This window comes from Ornithorhynchus anatinus, chromosome 4, assembly GCF_004115215.2.
Source record: "Ornithorhynchus anatinus isolate Pmale09 chromosome 4, mOrnAna1.pri.v4, whole genome shotgun sequence".
In the NCBI taxonomy this organism is placed as follows: domain Eukaryota; kingdom Metazoa; phylum Chordata; class Mammalia; order Monotremata; family Ornithorhynchidae; genus Ornithorhynchus; species Ornithorhynchus anatinus.
The window spans coordinates 1,872,660-1,885,203 of record NC_041731.1 but is presented as its reverse complement, the minus strand read 5'-3'; the positions used below and the strand labels follow the sequence as shown (position 1 = coordinate 1,885,203).

General features: G+C 53.9%; 1 protein-coding gene across 13 annotated transcripts in view; it reads left to right on the top strand.

Moving 5' to 3' along the window:
• Positions 1-12,544, top strand: part of ADGRB1 (adhesion G protein-coupled receptor B1) — a 122,246-nt gene that overhangs the window by 92,552 nt on the left and 17,150 nt on the right. For 8 of the 13 annotated variants that reach the window (XM_029062833.2, XM_029062832.2, XM_029062836.2 and 5 more), the window contains 5 exons: positions 454-604; positions 2,896-2,965; positions 4,770-4,836; positions 8,067-8,152; positions 11,163-11,261. In XM_029062833.2, the coding sequence (XP_028918666.1) occupies positions 454-604; positions 2,896-2,965; positions 4,770-4,836; positions 8,067-8,152; positions 11,163-11,261 (473 nt within the window). The remainder of the gene's footprint in view (positions 1-453; positions 605-2,895; positions 2,966-4,769; positions 4,837-8,066; positions 8,153-11,162; positions 11,262-12,544) is intronic. The other 5 variants (XM_039911673.1, XM_029062837.2, XM_039911674.1 and 2 more) reach the window with 1 other exon arrangement.

Below are 12,544 nucleotides of genomic sequence, written 5' to 3'. Positions count from 1 at the left end.
TAGCCCAGTGTTTGGCACATAGTAATTGCTTAACAAGCATCCACCAGAGTATGATGATTATTCATGTCTCTGGTCCCAAGATGCCGAGTGGCAGGAAGAGTAGGAGGGAGAAGTGGAGGAGGAGAAGGGGTGATTAGTGGGGGAGGAGGCAGCAAAAGAAGCAGGTGGGGCCATGGTGCCTGTTGAATGCTTCTGGTCAGATGGTTTTGCAATGGCAAAATGCAATGTCAGGTGACCTTTCAAAGTCCTCCTAGCTGGAGAAAAACTTTGATAAGCGATTTTCCAGGACAACCTGAGAGATGAGCAAGCTGGAAGAGTTGTAGAGGCCCAGAGAGGCCAAGCTCTGTGTCACACAGGGACCGAGCCCTGGAAGCCCGTCAGCTCCTGGACCCTAAGCTTAGGTCTGAGTAGGAATCTAGCCCCATCCCGATCTCTTTCTGTCTGCTCCCCCAGGTGATCTGCACTCTGGTGGCCGCCTTCCTGCATTTCTTCTTCCTGTCCTCCTTCTGCTGGGTGCTGACTGAAGCCTGGCAGTCCTACATGGCCGTGACTGGGCGCCTCCGGAACCGCATCATCCGCAAGCGCTTCCTCTGCCTCGGCTGGGGTCAGGGAGCCTGTCATCTCGTTGGCCCCTCTCCCCGAGCCCTGCCCCTCTGCCCTAGTGTTCTATCCCCCTACCCTGACCCCTGCCCTGTCCCCTGCCCCATCCAGCCCCCACAGGGGATCGGGTCTCACGTGAATGGGCCACCTGCTCAGAGAAGGAAAGGTGGAGGTATAGCAAAAAGCAAAGAAGGCTTTTCCAGTTGACTTCTCTTTCTCCTGACCTATATATTCTCCATCCCTTCTTCTCTTTGGCTTCTCTCTCAGTCATCTGGTTCCCAGACTTTTGCCCTTTCTCTTTTCCCCACTCCTTGTCCTTCTCTGTTTCTCTCCCTCCTCTCGCCCCTGAAGCTCTCCTCTTCCATCTCTCTTACCTCACTCCTCTCTCTCTCTCTCTCTCTCTCCACATACTACAGACATCATGCTTCCTCTTCTCTCCTCCCTCCGACCCCCTGCTTCTTATTCTTTCCCTTCTTTGCAACTAATTTCATCTTCCTGCTCCTCTCTCCCACCTCTGCTTCCTGGAGCTGCTTCTTCTTCTTCTTCTTCTTCTTCTCTCTCTTTCTCTCTCTCTCTCTCTCTTTTCCCCTGCCCACCCCCGCAACTCTTCCTCTCTGCTTTCGTCAGAGCAGAGCTCAGGGCGACGTCAGACCCTCCACCTCCCTCCTACTTGTCCTTTCCTTGAAGAAGTAGCTTTGTGGGTCCTGATAGATGCTGCTCATCTGGTCTTGCTACCCTATTTAGTTTATTCTCAGAACGAATCACTTTGTGAGAGAAAACAAATGAAAAATGTGACAGCAATGTTTTGAGGTGTTCCCCATCACTTCTAAAAACTGGGCATGCAGGAATACAGGCTGGCTGGATGTCAAAAGATACCTGAGCCCTGTTCCTCCAGCATACACACAAACACACAGACTCACACTCATGTTTACACAATATCCTTTAAGCTCTTGTTATCCCAGCTTTGTGTGTGCCATCTCACCTCTAGTCCCACGACCCACCCCCCTCCCCACCCCCTCTCGCTGGTCAGCCATCACCACGGGGCCACATTCGATCAATCAATTGTGTTTTTTCAGCGTTTACTGTCTATGTTCAGAGCACTGTACTAAGCGTTTGGGAGAGTACAATATAACAGAGTTGGTACATCCCCACTTACAGCAGCCCACAGCAACCCCAGCACAGTTGGATGGTGCCAGGAAAGTGCTTCTGTCCAAGGACTGGCCGAGTTCGCATCGGGACACACATCCTCCCCTTCTGGAGGAATACATGCTGAAAAGTGACCCATTTATGCCTACCTATGGTTTGCGTAACACACCACACACGCACGCGCGCGCGCGCGCACACATCAGACCAGTCGGCCAACACTCTCACCAAGACCCTATTTGATGTGCCGTACAAGCTTTTTTCATTTCTCAACCCAACATAAAACCATCCGAGCAGCCTCAGGGGGCTATTTCTGTGGCTTTCCAAAGAGCATGGATTTTTTTTCCGCAGGAGGCACATCAAGGATCAGCTGTGTGTCAGCCCCTTCTCATCTGAATCTGGCGTCCTCCCCCCACGTCCCCCCCACCCAAGCCTACAGGGCCTGGCTTGTTTTTCCCAGTCTGGCTCACCCCTGAGACTCTGGAGTCTGTTAATTGAAGACTTCCATATGTTTGCAGTGTCAGTGGAGATGCCGAGCCCTGAGGGACTGAGTGATCAACATTTCAGCTCTGGTTCTGCTCCCTGCAGCCCCCCACCTGGATTCTCTAGTCTGCCCCTGCAAAGGAGTGGGAAAATTCACCCCTGCTGAGAAAAGTGTGGGGTTCACTTGACCTGAATGATCCAGGCTAGATGTCTACGCTGTTTGAATTCATCAGATAAAGCTCCCTCCTCCACTTCCTGTGGCCTGGGTAGCCCTGACCCTTGGAGATCTCAGTGTCCTCCACTGGAAGCTGTCCTACCCCTTCAAAGGGCTACAGAATAAGCCTCTGGCCATACTGGTCATTGCGAACAACTTCTCACCAACCCTATCAGGGTGGGCGTTTCATTTCCCAGGTCAGCTCCACCTCTGGGAAGACATCAGGGCTGAAACATTCCATCTGTCCACCTAGAGACTGGAGAGAACCCCCACCCCCGGGACCCAAAAGTTTCAGCCAACCCTTCTTCAGGCTCCCATAATGCTGAGATTCTGAGGAGACCGCCCTCTCGGGGACCCATGTCTACAGTTTGGGGAGGGCAATGGCTCTCAGGGGAGCCAGGGAGGGTCAAGGGACCCCAAAATGACCTGCTTTCTCTTTGTTCTCCTTCCTCTAGGGCTTCCTGCTCTGGTGGTGGCGATTTCAGTGGGATTTACCAAAGCCCGGGGGTACGGCACTGTCAACTAGTGAGTAACGGGGGGACTCCTCTCCCTCTCTCCTTCCTTGCCATGACCCTCACCCCCTTGTCCATTATGGTGGGACTTACCAAAGCCTGGGGGTACAGAACTGTCCACTAACGAGTAACGGGGGATTCCTCTCCCCTGGCCCCTTCCCCCAACCCATGTTGCTAAATAGGGAATTTCTCAGCAGCACCGGCCCCTACTCCCCAGACACTAGGCTAGGGCCAGCCTGAGCTTATTATGGACAAGGAACTGTGCTTAGCGCTGGGATGAATCCTGTCCTCGTCTTCCATGGAGCTCCCAATCTAGTCAGGGGGAAACAGATACCCAGAAAAGAGATATCAATGTCAGCCCTGGGGACATTTAACAGAACACAAATGAGGTGTGCCAGGAGGAAGCAGACATGATGCTGATCCAGGAGGGAGGGTCTCCAGGAGCCCCATGGACTGGGATGGTGTCCGATCTGATTGTATTTTTTCAAGCCAGAGCTTGTCACATAGCAAGCACTTTACAAATACCACAATAATTGTTATTCAGCATAATTCCCTAGCCCTGCTCCTCGCTTAGGAAGGGCCCAGCTTCCAGCCCGCCTCCTTCTCTTTCTCCTCTTCCTCCTCCTCCTCCTTCTCCCTCTCCTCCTCCATCTCTTCCTCCCTCTCCCCCTCCCTGAAAAAAACATGAGAAGAGATCCAGGAAAAGCGAGGACCCAGCCATCCAGAGGGTGTCAGACCTCGGTGGCTTGGACTTGTGCCACTGGCCTGGTGGCCCGTTGCCAGGGACAGGAGAACCAGCCATGGAGTCCGGCTTGGGCAAGCACAGGGGCAGCAGAGGGACTTTTCTGGCCCATATGGGGCCCTAGAGGAGAAGGGAACCTCTGAGGAGAGAGGTAGAGGTCTGCCGGTGGATGAGGCCCTGGCCTGGTAACCTGCCCCCGGCCCCTTTGGCCCCTCTGACTCCAGAGGGCCAGAGCGGACGTGGGGCCGGTGCTCCAAACCAGCCTGGGTGGCCCGGCTCCTCCCCCAGGGAGCCTCATTGACATTCTCCAAAGGAACCAGAGACTAACAGGCCCTGTGAGAAGTGGTCTTTAATGGCCAGAATGAATGTGCTGCAAAGGAGAAACAAGAATTAGCAAAGGAGCTGAAAGGCAGGCATCTGAACGAGAATCCTGAGGCGGGTGGGCTTCCAGGAACCCTGGGCAGAGAGGAGACAGAGTGGGCTGGAGGGGGCAAGGGGGGGGTGGTCCCTCAAGGCTCCATTCTGGATCTCCTTCTCTTTTCCCTTTACATCTGCTTCCTCCATGGATGGCTCCCAAATCTACCCCACTAGCCCCAACCTCTCTCCTTCTCTGCAGTTTCATGTTTCCTTCTGCCTTTATACATCTCGACATGGATGTCCAAAGTTGAAATCTTCATCTTCCCCCCAAATCATCTTCTTCCTAAATTGCCTGTCTTAGTGGATATCACCACAATCTCCCCTCTCTGAAGCTCACAACCATACGTTTACCCTTGACTCCTTCTCTCCCAACATCCCTGTTCCGTGGGTGGCCAAATTCTTTCTCCACAACATTTCCCAGTCTGGCTTCCTCCTGTCCTCCCCACCCCCATCTTGCTTCCTCCTGCCCCCCCCCCCCACGCCCCACAGGTGGCCCCAGCATTAGACCGGGCCCTGATTATTTTGCAGGTCTTGGGTCCCATAATTCCAATATCTCAGGACGAGCCCCATTGAGGGCTCCAGACTCAGAGGATCAGGGAGGGCAGGTGGAGGTTGGCACTGACTCAACCCTTGGCCTCTTCTTCCATTTCTCTTCCAGCTGCTGGTTGTCCTTGGAAGGGGGCTTACTGTATGCCTTCGTCGGTCCAGCTGCTGCTGTGGTTCTGGTATTTGATTTCTTTTGTCCCTTCCTGGGCCCCATCCTCTCCAGAATCCTCGGGCTCCTGGGGGTAGGGCACAGGGCCATAGGGGTGTGGGGAGTGAGAGCATGCTGACATAGGAATGCTGGTGGGGTGGCAGCAGCTTGGAAGCCCCTCCAAGAGACTTGTCCCTAATGTCCCTTCCCCATCTTCCACCTCTCACTCCCCTGAGAACGCTGAACACTGGCACCATGAGTGAGTCCATAGAGGTGCCAGCTTTAGTCTTCCTTGTCATGGAACTGGGATGAATCATGGCACTAGGATGAATCAATCCTGGGGACCAGGGGTGCTGACCCATGAGGCAGAAGCCAAAGGGCCCAGAAAGGGAGGGGAGACCCAGCCTCCAGGACTCCAACTGCCATGACCTACAAGGTCAAGATCAGGAGGCATTTATAGGCTGGTTTATTCTGGCTGGCACCCCTTACTGCCCACCCTTCACTGGGAGAAGTGGCCACTGGATGTCCTCACAGATGAGAAAGCCTGTCAGGAGTGGGTTATTTCCTCCCTGGAAGGCCAGGGCACATCCACAGTCCCTTCTGACCAGCCTCCCCCACCTCCCCCTGCAACCACGGCCTCCAGCTCCACTCCCAGTTTCCATAGGCAACCTGGCCCCATTCCAGTTTGAATCCTGGCTCTTCTGAGGGTTTCTCCCAAACCAGACTCTGCAGCAGGAGAATTTCGCTGGAAGGCTGCAAAGTAGGCCATTTTCTCCCAGCATCCTCAGCGGCCACCACCCCTGTACACTGAACTGTCAGCAAGGGAGAGAAGTGGGAGAATATCTGTGCCTAAAGAGATGGAATGAAGAGGAGGGGAGGGGTTGAAAAAAGAGAGAGAGAGTGTATGTGTATGTGCGTGTGTGTGCATGCATGTGCACCAGGAGCAAACCAGAAGCCTGAGAGACAGAAGATTTGGTCATACAGCTGGGCTCTGAAATGGCCAGTCTCACTGGGACTTAAAAAAGAGCCAAGTCCCTGGATCCTTAGGTCACCCATTAGCACTTTGCATCATGATCTTTTTCCTCCAGCAACGCTGTCCCTGACAAAGCTGGGCCCACATGGCTGGCCAACCCAAGATGAGACCTGAGGAACCTCTCCTCATGAATCCCAAAGCCCGGTTTCTCTCTGGTGGACATGGACCTTGGCTGTAGTCTCCTCTTCTCTTCAAACACTGCTTCCCACATGGTCACACTGAGGGGACAGCGCTGACCAGCTGTTCATCACCTCCAAAGAGGACTGGCTAGAAGGATGGAATTAGATTGCAGCAAGAGAGGGTTCAGTTAGACTTGAGGAAGAAATTCCTGGCTGCCAGGGGGATCTGACACTGGAGCAAGCCATTAGGCGAGGTTGTGGGGGCCTCCCCTTGGAGGTATCTTGAAAGGAAGGATGGGTGCCAATCTGTCTAGGAGGAAAGAGATGGTGTCTCTCCAGTATCAGGACTGGCCGGGATGGCCACTCCTGGTGGCTCTCAGCTCTCGGGTGGGGAAGATTTGGAAGAGTGGCACCATTTAAATCTCCAGGACTGATGAACCAGAGAAGCCTAGGGAGAGAGAGAGAAAGAGGCCAAGGCAATGAACCCAGAGTCATGTCATGGGGGTGGTCATTTCCAGCTCACCTCTCTATGTCCATCCCAGACTGAGACCCATAGCCCTAATCATTGCCGGGACAGCAGGGGGACCAGGCTGGGGGCCAGGCAAAGTTGTTTCTCTCCAGAGCAAAGTTTCACTCTGGGAACCTTCTGTCCCCACCTGCTCAGCAGGCCCCGGAGGCAGTGAAGCCTCTGGTCACCAGACCTGCCACTCCCCAGCCCTGCTAGCTAGAATAATCAGGCTGCTCCCCAGTGTCAGGCCTGCATCCAAAGGCTCACAACCAGGCTCTGTGGGGCCCTGGGCTCTGAAGGCTGAAGCTATGAGGGAGGTTGCTTTCAGATCTAGGACCCGCCTCTCCCTGGACCCTGCCTGGAGGCTGTTCTTGTCACAACCTTCTCACCCTTCTGGCTCCCTCTGCCCCTCTCCACCCCAAGGGGACCTGTGACTTTAAATGTCCAGTGTCCTCAGCACATCTGTAGGCCACAAACCCAATGGGGACTGGGAAAACTGAGTGCCTGGTGGTGAGGCCGGAGGTGAGGGAGAGAGGACAGTAAGGTAGTTAGAGTGCGGCAGGAAGAGCTATGAGAGTTCCAGCATCTGAGCCCCTTTGGTCTCGCCCTGGAGTCTGTTCTCTTAGGTGCTGCTGGCACCCAGGCAGGGCTGGTCAGTGGGCAGGCAGGGAGTAGAAACACAGAGGGGTTCTGGCCATTCTCCTTATTTGAACCTCGAAACCCCCAAATGCTGTGGGGCTCTGGAGAGGTGATTCGTAGCAATTGGAAGTCCCAGTGTTCATCAAGTGGAGCGACAATAACATATCTCACACACAAATCTGAGAGAGAGAGAGAGAGAGTGTGTGTGTGTGCACCTGTAGGCAGGAGTTCTGAGAGGAGAAGGGCAGTGAGTTGCAGGAGCACACACACTATCAGTCAGCCACTCAGAGCAAAGTTGTGTCCTCCTTCCCCATGCAACCCAAGCCTGCAGTTCTGCTTCCCAGAGGACCAGGGATTGCTGGGCTGCCCACGGGGTTGTGGGTGAGAGGGCACCATTATTCATTCTGGATAGAAGAGCCCAGAAGCTTCCCAACCCCTTTCTCTTCCACATTCCTTGGAACCTCCTGGTCCAGCCCCTTCCCACCCACTGGACTGGGTTGGGCTGGAAGTTAAGTCACTGACCTTGCCCAGCATCCACTCTGAGCCCCTTGGTTGTTGGCACAAGGGACCCCCATTGTCAGCCCACTGAGGAGGCTGCCACAGCTCCACGCCCCTTCTCACCTCTGATTCCAGGCTGGGTTTTAGGGTGGGTCCTTTGGGACTGATTGGGTTCATTCCACATATTGAGGTGGGGGAGAAAAATTGAGTTTGTTGCCCGTGTCCTTCTCTGGCCACTCCAGAGACTCAGCTGTGCCCCAGCCCCACCTCCAGCCTTGGGGAGAGAAGAGAGGGACGGTCAGCTCGATGCCCCGGGAGACCCCATGTGGATATCTGCAGTGCTGGGACCAGCTTGCTGCCCAGGGTTGCGCTGCGTGGCCAGAACTGGGGCATTACTCGCACGCGGGGCAGATGGGCCACTGGCTGAAAACATGCCAACTCGTTCTTGTTTCTTGTTTCCACAGGTGAACATGGTTATCGGGATTTTGGTTTTTAACAAACTTGTGTCCAAAGATGGAATAACAGATAAGAAACTGAAGGAACGGGCAGGGTAGGCCATACCAATACATCTAAGAAATTCCCTCCACACAGCCTCGATCCATAACCAGGCGGCCCACCTGGCACCGTGCCCCAGGTGGAAGCTTGGGACCCTCGCTAAGTCCCAAAACCAGCACCAGGCCCGGGACCCAAGGGAGGCAGCACTGTTGAGTCACTGGGACGATGGGAGTGAGGGGGTTGGGTGGAGTTGGGTGGCCCACCTGGGGAGCCCCCAAATAATCACTATCTTGGGTCAACAGCCCAGATTCTCCCTTTCCCAAGGAACAGGTTTCCAGCTTTTTCCTCCTGGTTCCCAAATCCCCCCAGGGGAACCAGCTGTCATACCCCCCATGTCACCCCTAGTGAAGCCCACAGAACCCTCCCCCTCCCCACAGCAGCATCCTAGCCAACCATTAGAGCCCTGCTGCTAGAGCCTGGTTGGAGATACTACTGTGAAATGCTTTCAGAGAAGGTTGGGTCTCTTGGCCTCCTCCAATTCCTTTGAATATTCCCACACCCCACCACCCACAGTCCTCCCCCAGTGTGGAGAGTCCCCCCGCTCCCCCGCTGCACCATCACATCCTCCCTAAGAGCCTGGCACTATGCCCAGCACTCTGCCCTGAAAGGCAGTCCCAAGAGCTGGGTTGGGCTATCCCCCAGCATAAACAACTCCTTCTTGGGGTCACTGGGACCTGAAATTTACCATATTCCCCTGTCTACTCTCCCCCAGAGGCCCAGCTCTCCATGGAGAGCAGTGAGCTGAAACGGGAACATCTAAGATTCCGGAGAGGCTTCCGTGGGAGCTGGGGTCTCTGGGGCTGTCTGGCCACAGTAGAGAAAACCTCCCGCTTTCGTCCGTATTGCTTTGCACTATAAGAAAAAGAGTCTAAGAGAGGATAAAGAAATGAGAAAGATGAAATGTTCTCAATTGTTCTCACCTCTGGATGGAAGAGATGGTGTTGATTATACAGAGTAGCAGATACTGCCCCTTAAGGGTGGCAGCTTGGGTCCTACCTAGACCAAGGGTAAGGTGTACCCTGTCACCCACTTGGGCTATGTAAGACAGCAATCCTGGGGCCCAGGGCCTGGTGAAAGCCACCATTTAGGACAACCCAGGCTGCAAGGGGCAGAGAGGGTAAGAGAGAAGGAAAGAGGGCACCCAGCAAATAAGAGGCTAGAAATCTTCTGTGAATAATGCACAAAATGGAAAACCCACATTCTTCCTTCTACTTGTAGAGCAGGTTCTCCCAGTAAGTAGCCCACCCTTCTGAAGCCAAGGGATAGGTAGAGTAGACCCCCAGGCTGCTTGGCTCCCCCGCTCTGTGCTGACCGCTATGAGTCCTGTCCAGAAGGGGAGAGAGTGATGGTCGGGATCCCCTTACCAACCCAATCTGAAAGATCCCCAAGCTGCCGGCTGTGTCCCCGGCCAAGGGCGGGGCACCCCCTCCCCCCTGAGGGCCCTGAATTGCTCTTAATTACAGAAGCCAACGTATAGAAGGAGCCGGCTGGTTATCGATTGCATTTTGATGCTTCTTGGTAACCTCCAGAACAAGCCTTGTATTCCTGCATTGATTTTTCTGCCGCTCTCTGTTTCTCTGTTTGTCTGTCTGGAACGGTCTCCGGCGTGCTCTGTGTTAATGGTTTTGCCGATTCTGTGCCCCTTTGGAAATGTGCCCCCTCCCTTCCTCTCCCCCGTCTTCCCTCCGCATCCTTCCTCCCTCTCCTTCCTCCCCATCTCCCAACCCCACCCCCAGCAGTACTGCAGGATTCCCTCAAAACGGTGATGACCTTGGCCTTTCATTTTCCCCACCTAGGCCAGGCCCATGAACTAGCCGCTTCCTCCTTGGACCTACGAGTCAGGTCAGAAGGCAGTTAGGCAGAATCCTGGAGGGAGATCGGTCTGTGAGCAGCATGGGCTTAGGGTCAAGAAGTCTGGTCCCTGCCCAGGGCACAGAATAGTAGACTCCATCCCCACCCACCACCAGGACTTAATTCGTAAGGAATTAGGCCCCAGGGACCCAGAGGGCAGCTTGCTTGACATCTGTAATGTGTACGGGCTTTTAATGGGTAGCAAGTGGTTCAGTCGTGGTGATAGAGGTAGGAATTCAGTGCAGAGAGACATCAGGCAGGCAGGCACAAAGCCAGTCAGGACAGGTTGGTCTGAAAGAGTACTGTCTGACTCTGCTTGCTAGATGCTTATGACATCTAAGAGGTTGGCAAGTTGAAAATTTAGGTTTCATTTGTACTGTAGAATTTAACCTGGCAAAAACAGCAGGGAGGGACTATGAACTGCCAATTTCCAAGGAGCCAGGTGGGCTGAGTCCCGGAAAAGTCCGATACTATGTAGCACACTCCGCCTCCCAGGCTCCCACCTATCTGTCCCCAGCCTACACCTCTCCCCCATGACTCCTGGGCACTATCCCCCCAGGCCCCTGTCTCCTGGGCACTGAGCACACTCATGACTGGGCACTCATACCAGGGCACAGGACACTAGGCACTCTCACCACCAAACACTCTCATCCCCATCCCCACAACTGGGCACTGGGCATTCTCATCCTTAGGCTCTGGGTACTCATCTTTGGGCAGTCTCACCTCAAGCCTCTGGGCACTGAGTGCAGACATTCTCTCCTGGTCCCTGAGCATTTGACACTCCCCCCCGGGCACTGAGCACTCTCTCTCCAGAATATAGTGGGGGCTTCCAGACCTCCAGAGCCACCCCCTCCAACTCCCAGGAGCAGGGGACAGCAAGGAAGCAGGCACCTCCGTCCCCCCAAAAGGAAGAGTGAGAGTCTCTGGGTCTGTATCCCCTCTCAGACCTGCCCCGGAGGCTCTGGCCGGGGCTAGGGTTGGGGGCGGGTGCATGGACCGATCCTTGCTCTGGACCTTTTCATTTTTGCTCCTGCCTCTCCCTCCTTCACCCTTTTTGCCCCCCTACTCCCCACTCTTATTTTTTCCTTTTCTCTTTTTTGTGTTTCACAAGCAAAGTATTTTGTTTTGTTTCAGTCTTTTAATTTCACTTGCAGTCAGATGACAATACCCCTTTACGGAGTGACGCTCAAATGCTCAAAGTGTGGAATAATTTCTTCAGCTGAAGTAACAGCCACAGACACCAGTAATGCCATGTTAGTTCCTCTCAATTCAACTTCTTTTCTTTCTTTCTTTCTTCCAGCTTTGAGTTTGCATTTCCTCCTTCATTCCTCAACCCCTTCTCCCCATTCCCTCCCCCTGCCCCTCTTCCCCCCTTCCTTGTTGGTTTTCTTACCCCCCATCCTATCTCCTCTCCCCACTTCTCTCCTCCCCACTCCAACCTTCTCTTGTCTTCTCACCTCCTTCCAGGAGTATTGGTTGCCTGGTGGGAGTGGCAGGGAGGTCTTGGGGAGAGGATCATTTTTGTCTTGTAGAAGTAGTATTAGCTAGAAATAGCAGTAGTAATGGTAATAGTAGAAGTAGTAGCATTTATTGAACTCCACTTGGTGCGGCGCACTGTATTAACCAGGTGGGAAGGACAGAATAACAGATACTTTCCCAAGCAAGGATACTGGCGTGTCTACCCGTTGTAAATTATGGAGTGAACTGCTCTTAATGTGGTTTCAGGGGACAGAAACCCTGGAGGGTTACTGCTGAAAACAAGCTTCCTTCATGGGGAGGGGGCTGGGTGGAGGGGAGGGGAGTGGCCTGGGGGAATTTGGGGGAAGGAGGCCCAAAGGTAGATCAGTGGGTGGGTGGAGGATGGAGGTTCGGGAGGGCTGGTGCGGGCTTCAGCAAAGGGAGGTTGGCGGTGTTGGCCTATCTTCTTGCTGGGCCCTGGCTCTGCTCCTTCCAGCCCCGAGGAAATGAGGAAAACATTCATGTCCCTTTCTCCCAGGTGCTCTTTCAGTCTGCTGCCTGCCTGTTGGTTCTTGCATCTGCCGGGCTGGTCTGGGGACCTCCAGGCTGGCCTAAGTGGCAAGAGTGGGAATGGGCTTTGGACTCAGAGGACACTCTGTGGAGACAGACAGAGGGTCAGAGACCCCCAAAATGATGCCTCCTTTTGGACCAGCTTTTTTCTGGTTGGGCCCCAACCCGGGATGTGGCAGTGCCTTCTGAAGTTGGAGACAAATAGACTCAGCCATTTCTGGGTTATCCAAAGGTGAAATACATCCCCGTTTGGAGTAGAGAGGGCAGCGGGCAGAGCTATTGGTTTTCAGGCAGTAATTCAGGCTTGGCAGAAGGGGAAAAAATGAAATTTCCTGAGTGATATGTCCTCTCAGAGAATGAGTCTCTGGGGCCTTTCTGAAAATGAAAATGGAAAAAGAATTACCATTTTAAGTGATCGAAGATTGCTTTTCTGGACACAGAAGCCCATTTCCTAACTCTTTTTTTGTCTACTCAGCCAGGTCCGGGCCCACTCATCATAGTGATTTAG